At 35.4% G+C, this 23,888-nt stretch overlaps 1 protein-coding gene across 2 annotated transcripts in view; it reads right to left on the bottom strand.

The window, feature by feature from the left end:
• Positions 1-2,826: 2,826 nt before the first annotated feature.
• TMTC2 (transmembrane O-mannosyltransferase targeting cadherins 2) overlaps positions 2,827-23,888 on the bottom strand; it is a 381,491-nt gene continuing 360,429 nt past the window's right edge. For both annotated transcript variants that reach the window (XM_081310136.1, XM_081310135.1), the window contains one exon: positions 2,827-5,469. In XM_081310136.1, the coding sequence (XP_081166262.1) occupies positions 5,290-5,469 (180 nt within the window). In that variant the 3' untranslated portion in view covers positions 2,827-5,289. The remainder of the gene's footprint in view (positions 5,470-23,888) is intronic.

Below are 23,888 nucleotides of genomic sequence, written 5' to 3'. Positions count from 1 at the left end.
GCATTCCAGGAGGAAAATTATATGTTAAATGTGTATGTAACACCATTAACAACCAAAGGCCAATATGTGGTGAAGTGGCAGATGGCATTAAGGCTGACTCAAAGGTGCCTCTTACTATAGATCCTGCAGAAAAATCAACCACAATAACACAGCAATATCCTAGTACATGTGCATATTTGCTACTGCAAAATTCAGCCTAAATCAGCACAACTCCATTGCCATTTGACTTGTTCTTCCTGTAGTAGGCCAATTTTTCTACAAATACCACTTCGTTATATTAAGTTTTAAATAATAGGAAGCAAGTTCTATAATTACTGAATATAATATTTAAATTAAGTGAAAAAATCATGTTCCAAAGGTCCATATCAATGAACTGGAAATATTATAATATTTAAATAATACATAGAAACCCAGGTTCTTTTCTTGTATTTAGAAAGGACAGTAATGACTTAGATGTATTTTCTTTCTTTTTACTGGAAACATACTATGAAAACTGTCATTAATCTGGTGGAAATATCAAATGGAGAGTCATGAAATCCCACATTTTAACTTTTTACAAAGTGATTTCTAAAAAATATCAAGTAGTTCGTGAGCAAATAATAGATGGAATTTTCATTTATAGCATATTTTATGGCCTACTCAGAGACAATGTGCTAGGCTAGAGAAACAATGTCAAAAAAAAGGAAAAGAAAAAGAAAAGAAAGAAAAAAGTCCCTTCTTTCATTAGGTTTAGGGCTTCAATTTAAGTTATATGACTTTTTAATTTAAAAACAGAATCAATTATACAATTACTTTATGCACCAACACCTGTTAATAAACTGATATTCCTTATAGCGTATTGGGTGTTGCTACTAACCGGTTTGGGGATTTTGGCTGAAACACTTAACTTGTAGACCGGAAGAAAAAGTTAATGGGTTTAGCTGCATGAACACTTAAATATTTTATGGCTCTGACAATCTCAATTTTTTAAAATGTTTCTTATAAATTACCTCTTAATCTTCACAATCATCTGCAGTGACAAAAGCAAAGAGTATGATTTGTGGAAGTGAAATAGCTAGGAAAATACCAAGAGAGTTGCAACTTGATTTCCTGGCTTCTGAGTTCTGGTACCTGAGAACCCAGATGATAGAGAACACATGAGCTTTGGACTACTTGGGGACAGGCTTGCCACTTGCAAGCTTGGTGACAGTGAGCAAATTGTTCCATACCACTGAGCTCTGTTTTCCTTACCTTTAAAACTGGAACATAGATGCCACATTTTTTTTATCCATTCATCTACTGAGGGGCATCTGGGTTGGTTCCACAGTCTAGCAATTGTGAATTGTGCTGCTATGAACATCGATGTGGCAGAATCCCTGTAGCATGCTCTTTTAAGGTCTTCAGGGAATAGTCCGAGAAGGGCAATAGCAGGGTCAAATGGTGGTTCCATTCCCATCTTTCCCAGGAATCTCCAAACTGCTTTCCAAATTGGCCGCACCAATTTGCAGTCCCACCAGCAATGTACAAGTGTACCCTTTTCTCCACATCCTCGCCAGCACTTGTTGTTGTTTGACTTCATAGTGGGCATCTATACACAATGGAGTACTATGCAGCAATAAAAAATGACAAAATCATAGAATTTGCAGGGAAATGGACGGCACTAGAGCAGATTATGCTCAGTGAAGCTAGCCAATCCCTAAAAAACAAATGCCAAATGTCTTCTTTGATATAATGAGAGCAAATATGAACAGAGCAGGGAGGAAGAGTAGGAAGAAAAGAGTAACATTAATCAGTGACATGAGATGGGAGGGAAAGGGAGAGATGAGGAAAATTGCATGGAAATGAAGGGAGACCCTCATTGCTATACAAAATTACATATAAGAGGTTGGGAAGGGAATGGGAAAATAAACAAGGAGAGAAATGAATTACAGTAGATGGGGTAGAGAGAGAAGAAGGGAGGGAAGGGGAGGGGGGATAGTAGGGGATAGGAAAGGTAGCAGAATACAACAATTACTAAAAGGGCAGTATGTAAAATTATGGATGTGTAACCGACGTGATTCTGCAATCTGCATTTGGGGTAAAATTGGGGGTTCATAACCCACTTCAATCTAATGTATGAAGTATGATATGTCAAGAACTTTGTAAAGTTGTGAACAACCAATAAAAAAAAAAAGAAAAAAAAAAGAAAGTAGAAACAAACAAAAAAAAAACTGGAACATAATCTCACACACCCATAGGATGTTTAGCATACAGTAAAGTCCTCAAAGGTAACTTTTACTCTATACACAAGGAAATAGGAAGTATATAATCCAGTGGTATAGAACAACAATTTTAACCAAACTGGAACTCCCTGTCACTTTTCACCTTCTCTGGGACCCTAGGTTTCTTCATTACTGACTCCTAAATGTGCTTCACTGACATTTCTCAGCAGAACAGAGTTCTGTTTTCATCTAAGAATAGACTAGAGAACCAGGGTCTTATAAATATGGACAATTTTACCAAAAATTGATTGAGGCAGAAACCGGCAATTATGCTGCACTTAATGATATTTCTAAGAACCTTTTTCCAATGGTTCAATAACAAAAGAAAATAAAACTTTGTTATTGTAACATCCTAACAGGTAAAATTGGTGACACTGGAAAATTTTATTATTATTATAATTACTAGAAATTAATTATCATTATCAATTATACATTCAAATCATGTACCTCCGATGCTCAACCTCTACTTACTTAGCCTTTTTCCTAGGTCCATGAAAAATATCAAGAGTTTAAGTGCTGTTGATGTAGAAGATTCTTTTAAAAAGACTTACACAATGTATTTGTTATCAATGCTTTATTGTTGAAAACAAAATTGAAATTCTCTGGCACATAAACAATTATTTCTACAAAAGGAAAGCCTACAAATCTTGATAATTTATACAAATAACAGCTTCTCAAAAAATAAAATTTTAATTTAGTAAACTTGTCTTGTGCTCTATATTTTTAGCACTGTCTGCAATAATCCACCATAAATCCCTGAGCGGAGACATTTTTGATCATGTTCTGACACCCCCCCCCAGACCTCCCCCCAAGCCCGAGTTGGTCAGTTACTAAGTAAAGCCCTGTAGTGAAAAGTGTCAGGGACATGTAGTTATTAAAAATCCATGCATTTTATGACACAGCCCAATTATTAATGCTACTTGGGAACTGAGTCACATGAAGAACCTCTACTGTGCATTCAGTGAACCTATTAAGAAACAAGTGTTGGGAAGGAAGAAAACAATAACAATAAAGAGACATAAAATGTTAAGACTAGGAAGTTGTCATAAGTCAATAACTATTTAAATAAATAAAAATGTTAGACATTGAATTTATCTTTATAGCCTTATATTAAATTCCTTTTTCTTTTTTTCTTTTTCTTTTTTTTTTTTTGCAATTGCCAATGCACTAAGATGAAACATACACTTCAACCCACTACTTCAGTTTGACCATGGGTTTGTGGTTGTTAAATGTTAAATATCATTCTGGAAACACAGTGATTTAGTTATAACTTAACTTTGGCCCTTCAATGAAATGTTTACAAAATAATACACACATTACAGGAGGGCCTTCTTATTAATGCCATTAAAAAAATCTCTCTTACTACATTTGCCCTTCTCACAAAAACACTAGTGCCATAGCAACACTACTTTAAATTCTTTATCCCACTGTATTCAGATACATAGCAAAATACATAAAATATGGAGAAAACATAATATGATGTCTTTGCATGTCCAGCTTTCCTTTAATGGAAATTTGATCTTATATACAGGGAGTGTGAAAGGGAAGGAGAAAAAGCTAATTTTCAGTTGCAAAGAACTGGCTTAATGAATCAAGTTTTTTTTTTGTTATTCTGCTACTGTATAATAATAAATAAATAAATATGTAGGGCATCGTATAGCTAATTTCTCTATAAAAAGTTGATAACAGACTGGTGTTTTATGAAATTAATTTTTAGTAGCAAAGTTTGATTGCTAGTCAAAAACTGTTCAATAAATGTTTTTCTCTGCTTCATTTATAGTCTTTCATTTGTGAAATGATCAGTGAAGTGGTTAATAACAGGTAATGAAATAAAATACCCAATTTGCTAGGGAAAAATAGTTTTCAACTGAGAAAATCATGTGGCAGAAGACCTATCCATATACAGGTTAATGCTATATTCTATTGCAGTTTAAAACAACTCATTTTTCATACCTTTCAGGAAGAACAAATAAGATAAAAATAATCCTTTGAAAATTGATCTGCACTGCTGTTTAGGTATCTATTAGAAATTGATTATCATTTCATACACTTCTTTGCAAAATACAAAATTAAAAACTGGGAAACCACCATCATACACTCCTTTGTGTAGACTTGATCTTTTAATAACAAAATCTGGGAAGCACACATACCTTTCCTTTTGTCTAACTGCTATCTATTAGTTATTGGAACTAGAACACTTATAAGCTTCCCTTTCTCTCATCCTTATGCAACCATGCATGTTAGCCAAGAACAGCCATTTTAAAAAGAAATATCAAAAGAAATTAATACAATGAATTCTACTGGACAGTTTTGGAGAAAACATTGACAACACTGAAACAAAAATGCCTGCCTGACAGATATAAGGCTTCTCTAGCCCCTCTCCAAAGACTACCTCTATTTTCCATATCCTTCAGAACATGAAAAGCAAATGATGTTCAAAAGAGTCAACATCCAAGTCATCTTGTGCACTAGTTGAGAAACAACTGCAGATTCTGACAGGTCCTGATACAATATTAAACAGAACAAAAAGTTTTCTAAGCTTCAGAAACCAATAAGCAGGCTGTCCCAAAGACGGAAGACAGCAGCATTAGGACAACCAGAGGCTCACTGTGATTCACACTATGTTAATCACTCCCTATTAACAATCTTAATAGTGTATTGTGGCTGAATGGACACTCTGACTTCCTCTCACAGTGTTTAAGGAACCATATAATTTCAAAATTAGCTTTCAAAAATGAAAAAAAAACTATAACCAAAGTACCCCCTCCCCTTTAAGAATGTCAAAAGATCCTGTGTTAAGTGCTCTGGTGTACAGTCTATGGGCAACAATTACATTCTCAAGGAGGCTTCCAATGTTCCCCTTTTTGGTGTTAAAGGCTGTGCCAATAGCAAAGTGAATTCTCCCAGAAGTGACAATGACTTCAATGACCTCTACTCGGGTCTTGAAGTGCAAAAAACGAGATCTTAGCATAACACTTCTGAGAAGTTTGGTCTGTTAATGGAGCCAGCTTTTAAAAAATGGAAGAGGATGAGCTTCTGTCCTCCTGTGTCAGGTCTTAGAAGTCTTTAAACCTTGTTTTTCCATGATGTTCCACAATTTTCGGAGATTGGACTGTGTGATGACATCATCGGGTTTGAGCTGCAGAGCCCGTAAGTAGTTGGCCTCAGCCTTCTGGAGTCTGCCATTAAGGTGCAGAATGGCTCCCAGGTTCATCAGAGCAGCCGGATACTGCAACAACAGAAAGGGAATAAAAGGATTATGTGTCCATTTCAAGCTGTCCTTCACGGAAGACAAAAATCTTCATCCATTTATGCAAATGATTCCCTCATCTCTAGAAGCATACGATGCAAGCAAATTTAGCAAATTTTACAAACTGACAAAGATAACTAGGAAGAAAAAAAAAGATTTTAAACAGTTGCTTTGTACTTTATGCTTTAAGGAGGACAGGCAGCTAGGAAATAGTATTTTTTCTTTAATAAAAAAGGATAGGTAACAAAGGCCTATTGACCTATTCAGAGTATATTTTGTGAAAACAAAGGTTATAGTGATATAACTTCAAGTTATAAAAAGAATAAAATGTCTTTGAGATTCACAAACAAAAAATAAAAAATTCAGTGAAAAATCTTTTTAGCAATATTCCAGGCTTCTTATGCAAAAACTTAAACTATAAAATTTTATTGATGTTTTCAGAGTAAAACCCTGAAAAAAAATTCAAATGCAACCACTAAAGTTCTTTCCAAACCTAATCTAAGTATTTTACCAAATCCTTATTTTTAAAGCTAGTAAATTTCTAGTGGTGAATGTTTACTATAAATATGGTGAAAAACACAATTTCAAAATAGATAAAATATGGTTATGGAAAAATATAACCTTTATAAGAAAGGTTTCATATTACTTGTTAAAAGAGTAGTTAAGCAATTCTTGTAGAATTTTCAGTAATGTATGATAGTTGCAACAGAAAACTATCATGTGAAAAGTTTTAAAAAGCTTTTAAAACATATTTTTAAAGGATGAGGAAGTACGTAGCGCTAGTTTCATATAAAGGTTTCCATCCTCAAACCTCTCATCCTAATGTCTGAGACATCAGTTAACAATGAAAGTACTAACCAAGGAAAAACATTTTGCTTGTTATCTTAAAATAAAGTCTGTTCTTGTCTTGTCCCTAAAACATTCTGGCTAACAGGAACAGCTAACATTTTGGCAATCACATCAATGCATATTTCAACTATCAGATAAAATAAGACAATGTTTATGCTATGATTATGCTTCATTTTACAGATAGTGTCAACTATTAATTGTCCTTCAACTCTGTAAAAAGCTAAAATAAGTCATCTTTACAATTTAGTATTTTCACCTTTTGGCTGAATTTATTTCACTTCACTCTTTACTGTAAAAACATTTCTGAACCAAAACAATGATGGGAAGAAGGTGGAAAAGCTCAGAAAAAAACTAACTGGGGAAAAACATGATTCCACTTGGATTTTAAGAGATCTGGATTTTGAGTTATTGCCCAATCACTGTGACCATGGTGAAGTCCCTTAATAAATCTATACCCTAATTCATTCATATGTGAAATACTGAAATAACATCAACTTTTTTTGCATGCTGTTAGAAAGATAGGGAAAAAATAATAAATCCATATAGCAGAATGCAGGTGCAAAGCAGACACTCTACAAATGTTAAGGTCACTTTCCAAGGCTTATTTTACTTGAGGCTCTGCATTATGTTGCTTTGTACTTTTCCTGTTACTGTATAGCCTTTATAATTTTGATTTCAGTGGCTACATGTCTCTGCATGCATATCAAAATGCTCTTAAGTTCTCAAACACTGAGCATTATTTTCAGACTTGCTACATTCTTTTTTCTTTTCCAAAAACAATGTTGCACATATAAGCTATTCCTGACCTTCAAAAACCTTTTGGTCAGGATGACTCCATACTTATCAAGAAAAATACAGATGGTCAGCTTCTAATTTTAAACACCAGTCCAAATAAACAGAGCTCTAAATTACATGTGCAGTGAAAAGCTCCACATTGGAAACTGAAAATAACACCACCTACTCCATCTTCCTAACAGAACTGTTATCACACCACCATTCTTTTCTCGAGTTCCTTGATGCCTAGACATTTCTAAATTATGTCCCCTCACAGTCCTTGGCACAACTATCAATAAACTGCTTCTAAACTGATGGTGAAGTGTATCCACAGCTTGAATTACTAGAGATGCTAAATAGATAAAATGTTCAGACTTCCTGCTATCTAGTAGGAAGAGAGGAAATAGGGAGAGAGAACTACTGCTGGACACCATTCCTCACTAACCAGAAATAGAAGAGGCCCAGTGATGGGGTTGAGAGAAAACAGATGGCCCTGTGGGATAATCATTATTTCTTGAATCACTTTGTTACCAACAAGTCTGTACTTAATAGTATCTGCACCTATAAATGCAATGTAAATGATTAGAAAAAACCTAGAGGTTATGGAGTTGGATGGCCTAGGTTCAATCCCAGCTCCACCACAGACAAGTATGCATCTGAACAAGCTGGGTGAGGGATTGAGACCTCAGTTTCTTCTACAAAGAGGATGACAACAGGACTTGCTTCATGGGGTTGCTGGAGAGATCATGAGAACACAGACAGTCCTGCTAATGTGCCTGATCCACACTGAATCTAGATGCTGATGATTTTTAAACTGGCTTTACCCTTCCCGGCTTCCTAGACTTCCTTAGGTTAAACCAGAAAGAGATGGAAGTTAAAAATAGGTAGCAAAATACCATCAACCCAGCCACATCAATAAACTTCACTGCTATTTCTAAATTACAGCATGAGGTTCTTCTGTCCTTGGGAGTTACCTTCCTGATCTCAAATAAGAAATAAAATTTTAGTATTTCAATAGTAATCTAAGAAAACACAATTAGGAAGTTAAAACTGTCCTGATTAAATGAATTCTGAAAGCTAATTATAATGGCATTTCTGTAATAACTTTAATTTTGCATTATCTACCTTAGCATGTTACTTATTAAACAAAAATAATCACAAATTGGTATTATACTGTTAATGTGAGATAACAGATCTCATGGAAGCTCACAATACTGTTTTCCCTGAGGAGTAAAGACACATGTCAACTAAAAATGTGCACATTTAAGATCATCCAATATCTTCAAGCAGTTATACATTTCAGTATGAACTATTTTTATATTTTATTTTCTCTTTTAATAGAAATGCTTAAAACATCATTATGCATTCTTATTTGAGTAAATGGAAAACGATTAAGTCTATAAACAATTCTATTAAAATGTGACATGAGTATCATCACCTTGTCAACAGTTATTTCAACATAAGCAACCTCAATGTTTATTTAAAAATTTCAGAATAAAATTGGATGTTGTTTTATCCCTTTAAAGACAGAGTCTTTATTTTTTAAGTCTGTCATGTCTCCCCTCCAGAGACGGCGAAGGTGGCTAATGGATACCCACTGGTCCAAATGTCTTCTGGCCTTTTAGGATAGCCATGCAAACCAGTGTTTAGAAAATATCAATGGCATTGCTTGGGTTCTTTCTTTCTTTCTTTCTTTGTTTTGTTTTGTTTTTGTTTTAACAGAGATGCAGAATCTCAGGCCCCACTTACTGAATCAGAATGTGAATTTGAACAATATCCCCAGGTGCTTTGTATCTTCATTAAAATTGAAGAAGTACTGCTGTATGGGTCACTTCTTAGATCAATAATGCTCTCATTTTACGACTTTTTCGATAAAATTTTCTGTATGAGGTTATAGCATATAGAACAAAGTATGTTAGATTTAATATCTATCCCCTCATAAAGTAGACTTTTTCTCTTGGTTATGCAATTATTTAAGTCAGTAAATGTTCAAATGAAATTTTATTAATGAAGCTATAAAGGATTAAATGTTACTAGAAGAAGAAGAAGGTATGGAAATAAGACCTTGCCAGGGGTTTCTAAATAGTCAGACATTACTGTGTAATTGAATGTAAGAATTTCAGGTGGCCAGCTGATTGGTGTCATTGTTCTTTGCTGGCTGTGAGTCAATGGATGGGGAAGACAAACACAACCACAATAGCTGATGTCTTCCCTCACACACATTGTCTTTTATTGAAGACAGCTGATGAAATTCTCAGCCTGTTAACCAAGGCAGGCAGCAGCTTGCAGCCCAGTAACACAAGGCTTCTAGCTCTCTATAACAAATGACACCACCACCCACTTCACAGACTAGAAAGGGGAACCAGACCTTTCTTGATTCCTTGAAGACAACAGATGCTTCACATCAAATGGGATGACTGGCAGCCATACCGAGGCTACAAATGACGTCTTTTCCAAGTCTCTAGGGGATTCTAACTGAATATTCTGACTGCTATTTTACTTTGGTCTTTGGCTTATTTCTCCAATGTTGGAGATATCTATGGGGGTAAAGTAGAGCAAAGACAAGACTGTGGAAGTCTGATTCTGGTCCAAGGCTCGTGAAACTCCCAATGAAGCCAACTGAGCTCACAGGGTACTCCGAACACTCAGAGTGGAACACATCTTTTTTTTTTTTTGGTCTTAGCCTGTCATGTAGGCTTGCAAAGAAATCCATAGAGGAAGACTAGTGGTACCATATGTGGAATTAGTGGTAGGATTTTTTTTGTTTCTATTGGAAACGGGACACAAAAGTGTAGAACTGTGAAAAGAAGACTTTGGGAGGGTCCCAGAGAAAGGAAGGAAGAAGAATGGTTGAGATATTATAACCAGGTAATAGTTGGGATCTCTGTACCCCATTAGTCTCTATGGCTATTGCCCTTTTATGAAGGATGATCAACAGGCAAAAGAAACTATGGAAAAGATGAAAACAGAGATAACTGATCAATATTACTAATTTTAGCTACATTTTGTCCAGTTTATCTTATTCAAATGATCTAACTGTGTTGCTGAAATTATCTTTGGAGCTGTAGATTTACTCTTGTGTAAACTAAACAACTTTTGGGCTAGGGATATAGCTCAGTTGGTATAGTGCTTGCCCTGCATGCACAAGGCCCTGGGTTCAATCCCCAGCACCACCAATAAATAAATAAATAAATAAATAAATAAATAAATAAAAATAAACTAAACAACTTCTAAGAAAGAATAACTGAAGCCAGCCTCATCGAGTCATAACTCAATTAACATTCTACATATTTGGGGAATGTTCAAGATAACCACCTTCAATTTTTCTTTGGGATATAATTTTCAAACAGATGAGTTTGCACACACTGAAGTATTTATTGGGTTCTCACACATTTTAAAAATAGTTACTAGATAACTTAATGAAGGCTGCATGCTGCCATTCAACTGTATTCAGTTGAAATTGCCATCCAATTGAATTTACTGAAGCAGTGACTGTACTATGATATTTAAAAATTAATGGTATAAACATCTTCAGAAACAAATTAATGGAAAAGAGCATTTATGCATAAATGTAAAGGATCTCCTATATTTATTTGGGCTTTGTACATGGCAGATAATTAATAAATAATTATTAAAGTTTTTAAGACAACAAATTAGGCTTATGGAAAACACAGAGACAATAATAGATACCTTACTCTCCTTAGATACCTTACTCTCCAATATCACTCCTCTTGTTCTATTGACATGCTTAATGGTTAATACAGCTAGAATTCTAAATAAATGATCCTTGATTTTTGCCTCTCCCTCCCACAAACTAATATATACTTATATCTAGTTGTTAAGTAGTGGTAACTTCACCTCAAAATATCTTTTTAATGTTTCTTTTTCTAATTATACCTTGCCTCTTGCTTCCACCTTAGTTTAAGACCCAATTATCTTTTCTTTGTTAATTTAAATAAAATTACTTTGACAGAAAAGAATGAATTCACAGCTAAAAAGAATGGTAAGTGATAGAGCAAATGAAAAATAAAGTTGAAATTTTGAAAATTTGAAAATTTCAGAGACTATAACAAACGTATATCACCAAATGAAACCTCATAAATACAACTGACGGCCCAAATACCTCCCAAAGAAGACCACAATCCTAAAGCAGGTATTCATCATTCCAGTCCATGTTTTACACATTTATTTCATTATTATTATTATTATTTGTTCTACTTACTTATACATGACATCAGAATGCATTTCAATTCACCATACACAAATGGAGCATAATATTTCAATTCTCTGGTGGTACACGATATAGAAAAGCACCATTTGTGCAATCATACATGTACCTAGAGTACATCTCATTCCACCATCTTTCCTACCCCTATAACTCCTCCCCACCCTCCCCTTTGCCCAATCCAAAGTTCCTCTATTCTTCCCATGCCCACCCCTCATCATTGATCAGCAACTACTAATCAGAGAAAACATTCAGCCTTTAGTTTTTTGGGATGTATCACTTAGCATAATATTCTCCAACTCCATCTATTTACCTGCAAATGCCATCATTTTATTATCTTTTAAAACTGAGTAATATTCCATTGTATATAGTACCACAGTTTCTTTTTTTATTGATTTAAAAAAAAATAAATGACAGCAGAATGCATTACAATTCTTATCACACATATACAGCACAATTTTTCATATCTCTGATTGTATATAAAGTATGTTGACACCAATTCGTGTCTTCATACATGTACTTTGGATAATTATGTCTATCATGTTCCACCTTCCTTGCTAATCCCCTGCACCCTCCCTTTCCCTCCCATCCCTCTGGCCTATCTAGAATTCATTTATTCCTCCCATGCTCCCCCTCCCTACCCCACTATGAGTCAGCCTCCTTATATCAAAGAAAACATTCTGCATTTTTTGAGGGGGATTGGTTAACTTCATATAGTATTATCTTATCCAACACCATCCATTTATCTGCAAATGCCATGATTTTATTCTCTTTTATTGCTGAGTAAAATTCCATTGTGTGTATATGCCATATTTTTTTTTATCCATTCATCCACTGAAGGGCATCTAGGTTGACTCCACAGTTTAGCTATTGTGAGTGAATTCAGCTGTTATAAACATTGGTGTGGCTATGTCACTACAGTATGCTGATTTTAAGTCCTTTGAGTATAGACCGAGGAGTGGGATAGCTGGGTCAAATGACGGTTCCATTCAAAGTTTTCTGAGGAATCTCTACACTGCTTTCCAAAGTGGTTGAACCAATTTGCAGACCCACCAGCAATATATGAGTGTACTTTTCCCCACACATCCTCTCCAACACTTAATATTGCCTATATTCTTGATAACTGCCATTCTGACTGGAGTGAGATGAAATCTTAAGAGTAGTTTTGATGTGCATTTCTCTAATTACTAAAGATGTTGAACACTTTTTCATATGTTTGCTGATTGCTTGTATGTCTTCTTCTAAGAAGTGTGTGTTCAGTTCCTTAGCCCATTTATTGACCGGGTTGCTAAATGCAAATATTATTATTATTATTATGTTAAGGCTTCTTTTTTTTTATAACTTTATTTTATTTATTTATATAATGGTGCTGAGGATCGAACCCAGGGCCTTGCATGTGTGAGGCGAGCACTCTACCACTGAGCCATAACCCCAGCCCCACAAATATTATTTTGTAAGTTTAGGTTTTATAAATTTGTCATCATCCATCACAGAACACCATTCTGCTAAGCATGCAGCTGAAACTTGCACTTTTTGCTCATCACTTTGTTTTTCAGATGTATTCATCTTGACAGATGTAAGGTTATTTCTTTTGCATGAATTTCATTGAAGGACTGCCTATTTACAGACTCTTTGAGAGGGCTGCCAACAGCGTTCTTGTGCATATTTCTACACACAGTTATGGCAAAGCTGCTGGGAGAGGATCTGCTGGATGACAGAGCATCCTTGAAGTCTCTAAATCTTACCAAATAACCTTTCAGAGGATACAAATTACATGGGTACCTTTTTTCTAATGTCCTCCTTAACCTAATAAGTACCAAGTTTTCAATTCAGTATTGCAAAAAAAAAAAAAATTGACACAGGTGCATTAAAATAAGGTTGGAAGTCATAATCTAGACATTATATATACTTAATATGGATTTTCATAAACTACTTTTTCCCAAACATTTTAATCATTTACCCTTTACTCTTCTCAAAAGAATAGACATCTAAAAACATACTATTTCAAAGTTGCCATACATGGTTTATCTGTCATTCAATTTAAGTAGTTTTCATAGGTGTTCCATATCTGGAACAATAGGACAAAGTAGGTTAATAACACATGATATTACATAACTTTTTTGAAAGTTTTGACAAAGTATGTGGTTCTGTGCTTAATTTATTTTCTCTGATTACCATGGGAATTAATACCATTTTCAAAAGTTTATTGCTTTACATATTTTCTTCTCAATGACCCATCTGTTTTTTAACATTTGGACAGAATAAATTTGGTAAGGGTTTTCACCCACATGGTGATATTTGAAAGACAGGAACACAGAGCCCCCTCCAGACAGGCCCTAAGAAGGACTACCTGTTGGTGTTTTCCAAGACTCAGAGAACCAAACAAACCACTGTTTCTAAGAGAAAAAAGGTCTGTTACAAACAAAATGGAAAGTCCTCGATACAGGTTAATTTTCAGTGGCGAGAGAAGGTAATGTCAGAAATCTGAGCAGCCACAGGGTGGGCTTCAGAGACGGGCAGCAGGATTCCCATGAATGTCACACAGTGCCTATGTAAAATCCAGAACTGCTATTTCTGGGCGAACAATGGTAGCCCCTAGTGAGCCAGCATCAAGAACATTTTCTTTCTAGCCCCTCTGTCTTTCTCCAGCTATGCTGCTCTTTGGCTTCCTTTTTAGTTCCCTTTTCAGGGACAACTGGAAAATAATTGAAGATGAACAATATGCTTCATATTTCAACTTTCTTACCATTTCCTATTTCTACTGGCACCGTGTATGTTGAGCATCTCACCCCATTCTGAGTCTCTATCAGCCCCTATGATTCTCCTTACTTCAGTTTCTTCCTTACACCAATGTCTCTCATTTTAAATGTTGGCCTTTCTTATTCACAGATGATGTTTCAAAGATTTCAACCTGTGCCTGTCAAAGATTCAGAATCTTTGGCCCAGAATTAAGAGATGCTTTACAACCTGGCATCTAGAATAGTGCCTCCGTGTACATTCTCTCTGAGACATGAGAAACTTTGTTTTTTGTGAGTGTTCATTCCTTAACACAGACTGCTGCTCTGACATAGTCCTTCCTCCATTCTGTCTTTGACAAACTCTGCTCATAGAAAAAGAAAAAAGGAGTCTAACAATCTCTATTCATAGTTTACTTGTCTATATTCCCGTGGAACTGGCTGCATACATTAATTGCAACATTTACCACAATGAATTATAGCTACTTATTACAAGTCTCTGTCTTCTTTGCTGGAGGGTAAGACATTTATTGAATTTATTTTAATTGTCTTTATATTGCTCGTGCCAGGCATTGGCATATGAAAGAAGCTCTCAATGAAAACTTGTTGAAAGGAGACAATTTTATATGGTTTAGCAAAAAGAACTGACCTGAGTAGGAATTCTATACCAATCTCAGTGTAATTTAACAAACATATTAAGCATGTACTATATGTCAAGGTCTCTGCCAGTCACTAGATGAGGAATGGATAAGACACATTTTTTTTTTTAACTATGTATGTAGCTTTGGCGCTTTGGCTTACTTGTAATGCACTCTGACATTTACCAAAAGCTATGTACATTCATTATCTCAATTATGCCCCCTCAAATTGAAGATGTAGATAAAGTTGTTCTCTATGCATTGATGTAAGCACTACAGAGGTCTGCACACATGAAGAATTCACTGTCTTCAAGGAGTTTACAGTCCAGTGCATGAAGACCAATTCATCCACTGCAAAGTAGGATCAGGAGTGTCTGCAGGGAACTATTAAGATTGAGCTGTGGGGGGCAGGGAAGATTATTTTCTCATGGTTATAAGGCCAAAGCACAAGGTGTATTATGAGGCTGCTTCAAAAGTCTTTTACACTTCCAGAATGAGAATGGTACAAGAAACTTTTGAAATTGGTAGGTGGCATCAAAATCAATTTTTTACTTTTTAAAAGCATTTTTAGCAGACTGCTGAGGGCAGAGCCAAGTGTGGAGAGAAGCCCTAACATATAGGAGTCTGATTTTCAATTAGTTTGGAGATCAAGTTGTCAATAATGACTTCCATGTTGTTAACCCCTGGAACCAGACCCAACTGGAGGAAAAAAAAAATCCTATTAAAATGAACTATTAATGTCATCAACCAAAGGATCTTTACAAAGTACTAAAACAAAACACTCACCAGCAAGGCAAGAGTCTGAATTCAGAGATGATAGTTTTGTAGTCACATTTTGATTACAATCATATTTTGAACAGAGCATCTTTGGAAAAAGATTTACCAAACTGTAGGTAGAGGAAAGGAAAACAACACAAGAAATCTAGCAATGGTACAGCAAATTCTGACAGATAATAGAAATGATTCATTTTGATTCTCAGTTCCAGTACAGTATTTTGTGTTTTCAAAGTAGCTTTGAATAAATAAAACAGATACAGGTGACAAGGAAGACACAATGCTGTGTTAAGGGAGTCACTTCAATTTGTCAGTGACACATTGCATCTGGTGTACTCAATCCTTCCTTCCTACATTTGCCCCATCCCAGAGGGTGTTGCAAGAATGTTCATTTAACTTTTATGATGGGTGTGATTGCCACCATGTGGAGCACTATTCATTTCTATGGCCATCAAAATGCCAATAGCTGTGGTGTGGGGGATAGCAAACACTGAATGTAACAATGATTTCAAAGGTGGTGATTATTTCTAACAGACTCTAAAGTGCATCTACTAAATTAAGAATATGACCTCTGAAATTACTTTTCACTGAAGATCATCCTATTTTAAAGCTGGGACTGGTGACGTTTTTAATTTCACAGGAATATCTTTTGCAGGATCCAAATGGAAAACCTAGACCCCAGGCTACCTAAGTTGCACTCATAACTTTAGTAAAATGCAATCAGTACACTGTTTATTTTGATTTGCAGTAAGCATTGAGCCCATCATTTGAAGCAAAACTACTAAATAAAATTTCTACATAAATAAAAAAGTAGCTGATGATTTAAATTGCATGCAGATTTGAATAAGAATCAAAATAGATTAAGAAACTTAAAAAGAATATCTGCAACAGACAAACATCACCTATCTGTCCAAAACAACAATCCAGACAGCTGCTACTAAAATTCCACAGAATCTTCTTGCCCTTTTCTTTGAACCAAATTGTTGCCTGTGATTTAAACAATATAATTCACTCTACACTTTATCCATTACTTTTAAGCATGAGGAAAAAGGAGGAACATGTGCATACTTTCTCAATCATAATCATATTACAGAGTAGGATTTCTAGTTGGACTGTCCATTCATGTGTGTATGTCTGCGGTACAGGTACAAGTCTGAAGAGATGTCATAAAATGACTGATCATTCCAAGGAGTTGAAATAAATCACTGGAATAATCATGTTGTTATTGAGTCAAAATTTCAGAGATGAGTTAAAAAAAATTGGTATTTACATTTATAATATTTAAGAACTCACTGTCATGGAAGATAGAAGCAGAAACTCATTTTTCCTGGCCTTTTTTTGCTATGCAAATTGATTATTTCTACATATATATAGGTGTATCGGGGAGGTGTATGTGTGTGTATCAGATGGTATAGACATACTATAGTAACATGATCAAAGGCATGCTGGAGTAAAGATTAAACAGATGGCACAACAATCAAATTTGGCAGAATATTCAAAATATTCTCAATACACTCAAAGTGTACACATACCGCTTCTCTAATTGACTTCTACATTTGCAATAAACAGATTTCATTTGATGGAGGTCAACTGAGAGATACTGGTTTCTATATTGTAGAAAAGACAAATTTGTTCCTGAATAGGACTTAGTGAAAAATATTCACTTTTTAAAACCGCAGAAATAAGCCTGTCAGAGACCTTGAATAATAGATTAAAGTGAAATTTAGGAGAATTTCAGAAATAATAATTATGTAGTAATTACAAAGGTAATATATACAGAAAATTAAGGACCCACATTCTAAAGAAGGTTTCTCAGTTGGTATAGCTGCTATAATAGAGTGCTACATACTGGGTTTCTTAAACAACCAACATGATCTTCTCTCAGTCCTTGGAATTTGTAAGCCTGAGATCAGGGTACTAGTTTGGTCTGGTTCTTGTGAGATCTGCTTCTTGGTTATATCCTCATGTGGCCTTCCTTGGTGTATGCATGTAGAGATTCCCTGTACCTCATCTAAAAATGGTTTTACTCCCATCACAGTGTCCCTTCATGGCCCAACCTAACCCTAATTATTCTCAAAGCCCCATCTCTTCACACCATCATGTTAAGTTTAGGGCCTCAACATGTGTGTTTGGAGGATACAAACATTCCATACATAGCAGATGTGCAAGACAATGGTTTAATCTGTCACAAAACAGATGTGGACTAAGGTCTGAGCAAGCAGGATTAACACAGATGTGGCAGTTTCATTCAGAGCAATCACCCTTCAACATGACATCAGAAGGCAGCAACTGTCCACTCACAGAACAAATATGAAGAAACACATTTCACTGAGCAAATTCTCCACAGCCTTCATGCACATGGCAAGTGGGAAGTATTTTTGGTGCTCTGAATAAGGATGACCAGATGAAATCTAATGGGCAGGAACAAAGCAAATCCTCCAGAAACTATAAATCTTTCCAGGAACTAAAAATAAAATGCAAACACACTGGCTAATGCATGGCATTCTATTTGCAATTTTATAGGGCCCATGTTAGTACATGCTTGGAAAAATAATGATACAAGATTTTCACACATCATTTTAGAAAATATTCCATCAGGACACACAGATCAAGGTGAAGCCAGGCTCTCTATTCCAAGTCACTACATTTGCCAGCATCCCACCTGCTGAAAATGTAAAAATAAAGAAATGTGGCTTGTGTTTCTACACTCATGGCAATCAAGGAAGGACTCAGGGTAGAACTTCTGCCAATCACACAGTATAAGCTCACATTTTGCCCTTAAGAGCTCTCTGTCCTTGCACACTTTGCCTTTATTTCTGAAGTGTGCATCTGAAACTACCACAATCAGACAACATCAAGCACCTCCTAAGTTCAAGTGTGGTCTGTCAGCACATTTTTATTCTATAGAAGATTTTTTTAAGAGAGAGAGAGAGAGAGAGAGAGAGAGAGAGAGAGAGAGAGAGAGAGGGAGTTTTAATATTTATTTTTTAGTTTTCGGAGGACACAACATCTTTGTTTGTATGTGGTGCTGAGGATCGAACCCAGGCCGCACGCATGTCAGGCAAGCGCACTACCGCTTGAGCCACATCCCCAACCCTCTATAGGAGGTTTTAAAGACAGGTTTGATGACATTTTTCAGACTAATAGCCTCAAGTTCTTACATACTACAGAATTTGCATTGCTTTTACCTAGTGATGAGACCCTGTTTCGAAAACTGATACCCTTACCTTTGTGCCTCCCTACCTTGTTCTAGCATGCTAATATAAAAAAAGGAAACAAGCAAGCAAATAATTAGCAATCAATAAGACAATCATACACATGCCCAGAGTCTAAGCCTCAAATATATTGATTGAATACCTATTCACCCATACTCTCAAACAGCAACCAAATGAGATTTGAAAAGGAAGGCAGAACCAAGTAAATAATTTCAGACTCAAAGAATTACTTTAATTATGCCAACTCTTGATTTCTTTTAGACCCGTGTTCAATACTGAGTTAGAGAACCATAATAATTATATGATATATGTAAAAATGTTTATAGAATCAAAATGAAATATATGTTTACCTATTCAAAGAACATAATTTTGTATTGAGAATATAAAAACCTTGAAATAGTGATCTGATAATTTGATGACAGCTAAAACTTGGCCACATATCACCTCTACTGAAGATTCATGTCTGAACGAGCAAAACAAAAAACACTTCTCTAGAATTACAAGAAGGCACATCATTTTATTTCTTTTATGTCAGAAACCAGAGAGGCACGATCCTTTCCTGCTATTACAGATCATTCTGAAAACAAAGTACCTTATGAATACTTCACTAACTATCTAATTAAATTGTAGGCCATTTGTCTCATGAATGTGTAATGTCCATTGCATATAATAATTAAATCCAATTTCAATATCTTGAAATGGCTCATAGAAATTAAGCTATGCTCTAATGCCTATAATTTGACACTTTTATTTAATTCAGTCAAAGATATAAGTTTAAGAACTTTGCTCACTCCTTAGTTCATCCAGGAGAAGTAACAATTAAATGGAAATTATGAAGGTAATATTCATAGTAAATTAAGTCCTGGATGCTAGTGAGCATGATATCTCCCAGCAGCAGCCTCCAGCAGAGGAGCAGGGATGCAGGCTGCTCTGTGTGTAGGTCAACTCAACTCTGAAATCTGTTTGTGGGAGGACAGGAGCCCTGTGCATTTAGGGAGGATGAAATGGAAATTTATAACAGTGAGATAAAATGAAAAGCTTAATTAGAAAGTCAGTGAGTATTTTTCTGTAGGATGAAATAGTTAAACTGGTATCTAACCTGAAGTTCTCTAATTGCAATTTTTTAAAATTATGTGGGTTCATCCCATCTTTTATAGCTGATTCACTTTTTTTTCCCTTTTAAATGTAATTTGTTTACTCATATATTCAATCAACATCTAACTATTGAGCTTCTACAAAACTGGGGAATCCAACAGTACACAAAACAAAATCTCAAGTCTCTTGGAGCTTATATTCTCTTTGTAATACACAGATAATACAAATTCAAAATTAAGTAAAACTTAGCATATATTGTAATAGAAAATATCATAAAATAAAAAATAAAAAGAAAAGACAGTATTTAAGAAATATGGAAGAGAAGTCAGCAAACTAGCTTACTAACCGCCAAAAGAAAATACTCAAAAAATACAAAATGACACATGAGAATTACATGGATGGATAGGAAAGAAACAGCTAAGGGAGTAAAGAATATAAGAGAATAGAGTTAGAAAGTATCAGAGCAGGTGTCTTCAAAACCCGGGAAGAAAGTGTTTCCAGAAAGGATGAGTAATCATCTGTGTCAAATGCTGCTGACAGGACACATAAAATTAGAACTGAGAACAAATGGATTCAGTATCACTAAGCATTGTTCTAGTAGGTTTGACAAAAACAAGTTTGGTGACATATCGGGGGGAAAAGCATGTTTGGAGTGGGTTCAAAGGAAAATGGCAAGTTTTACTATAAAGAGAAAGGGAGAAAGAGAGTGATGGTTAGAGGCAGAAATGGGATTAAGAGATTTATTTTTCAATTTTGGGAGAAATATTAAGCAATGCTTAAGCAACACTGAGAGAACGATGGAGACAGTGACAGAGAGAGGAGAGGGGAACACGGGCTGGAGTGATGTCCTTTACCAGTCAAGAACAAAGCCATCAGAATGAGCAGTTTGGTTTGAATTAGAAGCATGAAGGGTTTATCCATAATGACAGGAGAAAAATATAGCATCAAAAGGCTCAGGTGCTAACAGATGGTTAGATGTGGTGATAGAAGCCCTTGGAAGTTCTGATTACTTTTAAATTTCCAGTGATAGGGCATCAGCTGAGTGTGACCTTGAAGAAGATAGACGAGATAAAGAATACCAGTGAGATTAGTTCTGATGGCACCAAGGAAGAAAATAACACAATTTCATTAATAGATGCTAGCAAAAGTTTTTCAGCTTAACTTTTTTTGTGAAGTTAAATTCTTAAAGGTAACCTCCACTTGTTAATACCTAACTTTAAGCAGTGAAGTGGCTGTTTCTGTGCCTCGAGAACCTTCCCCAAGAAAGCAAATGTGGCACCAACAGCATGTCCTAAATGTTTCTGAACACCGATGAATACATTTCTGAATGTTATTATTGGATTGCTCTAGCAGTTTTGTAGTACACATTTTATAATGTTCACTTTTCTTGTACTTCAATGGCTAGCTAATAATATTTATAACATATTTACTTAGTGTCCCTGCAATATCATTTAATAAATGAATAGTAAATTTATAAATAAAATAAATTAAAATAACCATATATTTACCTTGATAATTAGTGGTATCAACTTTTTTTAAAAAAACTAAAGCTTCACTATTGAGTATGGTGATTCAAAGAGTGATTATCTCTTAGAGAGCAGAGTAGGGGACTAGATAAAAACACATGGATAAATGACAGTTTGTGGCAAAGATTAGTTTAGAAGTTACATGATATGTTCAGAGGCATGAAATTTTGCTATTATGCATATTTGCTTTCACATATGCTAACATTTTATGAGTTAGATACTATATGTGACATTACAAATAATTGATTTTTACAAATATTTTGTTTGTAAGATCACACTTCCATAGGCTTTCCCTATTGGCATGAGTCCAAAGGAAGTCTCCCATACTAGGAGGAAAAAGTTCACTTGGGCCATACAACTTTGGTGGAAGCATGTATGGGAGCACATAAACGCTGTTTTTCTAGAAGGTTTCCTATGTCCTCTGCTCAAACATCAGCACCCAAATGTGTCAACCCTGATACTAGATTATATGATATTTATTAGTTATGTATCATGTTTTCTATTGTATTTGCTCACCATTTTATCTTGCATCTTAGTATCTCCTTCTGGAATATTCTCATTTTGCCAAAACTATTTTACTTTGCTCAAAATAAAAGGCTACTGGTTTTTGAAAATGGAAAAGTATCACCACCAGAGGCCTCTTACTGAAGAAATTTCTAAAGTACATACTACATGCTAATCCTAGATGCTGAGAGTATTAAAGAAAGTTTATCTTAACACAGTAAAGTGGTCACTGTATCATCTACTGCCTTTTCACTGTTGATTTCATGTGCTCTTGGTCAAGTTGGTTTGCCTCCGTAGGTAAGTGTCTCTTTGTCCTGGATGCTTTTAGGTGAACATCTTTGTCTCTGGTATAATAAAACCAGGGTAAGCCAAGGTATAGATTTCTATTGATTTATTCAATTTGGAACATATTGGGCTGTTTATCTTTTAACCACCCTAAAAATTCACTACTTCATTTCATCTGGGGGCTCTGAATAGGTTTAACATTTCACTGTATTATTCAGTTTTCCTAAAGTCTCTTTATTTCACCCATATTTCCTTTTGTGCATGGCAAAGTATTCTTACAAAGCTATTCTACATTTTTTTTCTGACCATTCCAATATCTATAGTCTTTGGAAACCTAAATGTTTTCTTTCTGCTGACTCTCATTTAAGGCAGTTACTTCACCGTGGTCACGTGGTCTTTGCATTTTCTTTTATTTCTTGACTGTACCGGGAGGAACCCAGAAGGTTAAACTGGAGATGCTCTTCTCAAGAGAAGATTTCTGTCTGCCTTTGCAAATAGCTAGAGATTACTAACAACTGAAAATCACCACATTCCTCCTTGAGGGTTTTGACTCAGTATTGGAAATTACAGGATCTCCTTCACCATTCTGATGCAGGCACAAGAATCAGCAGCTGAAATGCAGGGCTGCTACTGCACTTCATGCTCAGGGTAGCCCAGTATACACAGGTGGCCCACCATGTAGACCTTGAACTCCAGTTTGTGGTTGTTCTCTTTTCTTTTTCTTCCCGACACTGTACCTCTTTGGGAATATGCTTCTTATCTTGCTCTTAAAAGCCCAACAGCGTTTCAGAATAGTATTTTAACTTCTACCAAGCATCTAGGAAAGAGACTCTCTGAGCTCCACTCTGACAAAAGCAATTAAAAAGGTCATTAGAATTTTGACAATTGTAAGAGCTGGCTTGAAAATAATTTGAGGGTAGAATATTAAAGAAGAGTTGATCAATAACTGTGCAGCTGCATCCTATCTATAACACCCTTCTAATTAATAGGGAGAGTGAAAAGGAACTGGCTCTTACTCTCAAAATTTTGTCAAACTCAAGGGAAGAGAGGGAATGGCAAACACAGATAAGCAACACTAGCAAATAAAAACACACAGACAGCTAAAGAAATACTTTGATATCCTCTTGGAGCATTATCCACTTTTGGACTCTACTTTGTTTAGCTTACAATTATCACTACACAACACACAGTTTGTTTATCCAAAGATACCAATCCACAGTTTGTTTTTTCCTATAAAGAATACTTATCACATGCATGACTATTTTGCATCTTGACAAAACCACTTTCTGATAATAGAGAAATTTCAATTTGAGACTATATTTTTAGCAGAGCAATTCTACCTCTTGCCAAGATAAACTCTAATTTCATCCTCACAAAATGAGAAGGAAGGAATTTGCCTTCCTTCATCTCTCCTCTCCCTTTATCATTAAGCAGCAAATTATAGAGCAAGTCCTATTTGAGCACAGGCACTGCTACTTTAGACTAAATATATTTGCCCCTTTCTTCACTTAGAGAAGAGTAAAAAATAGCCTACCTTCCCTGCTGCCAGGATTGATGTTCACAGGATGGATAAGTGACTCATGTAACTGCTTTCTTTGCTATCAAAAAGGAAAATTTTTCTCATGGGGGCACAAATATACCCATAGGCCTCTTTGTACCCTAAAAATCTGAAACTGGCAAAGGCCTACCCAATTGCAAGGAGCTAATGCCAGTGTGTCAACTAGTCACATATGTACTACAGTTGACTGCAATATTTTAGAATTATCTTTATAATATTA

The sequence above is a fragment of the Spermophilus citellus genome (assembly GCF_964194105.1).
Source record: "Spermophilus citellus genome assembly, chromosome: 10".
NCBI lineage: Eukaryota > Metazoa > Chordata > Mammalia > Rodentia > Sciuridae > Spermophilus > Spermophilus citellus.
Note: the sequence above shows the minus strand (reverse complement) of the source record. Positions and strands in the feature narration are given on the sequence as shown.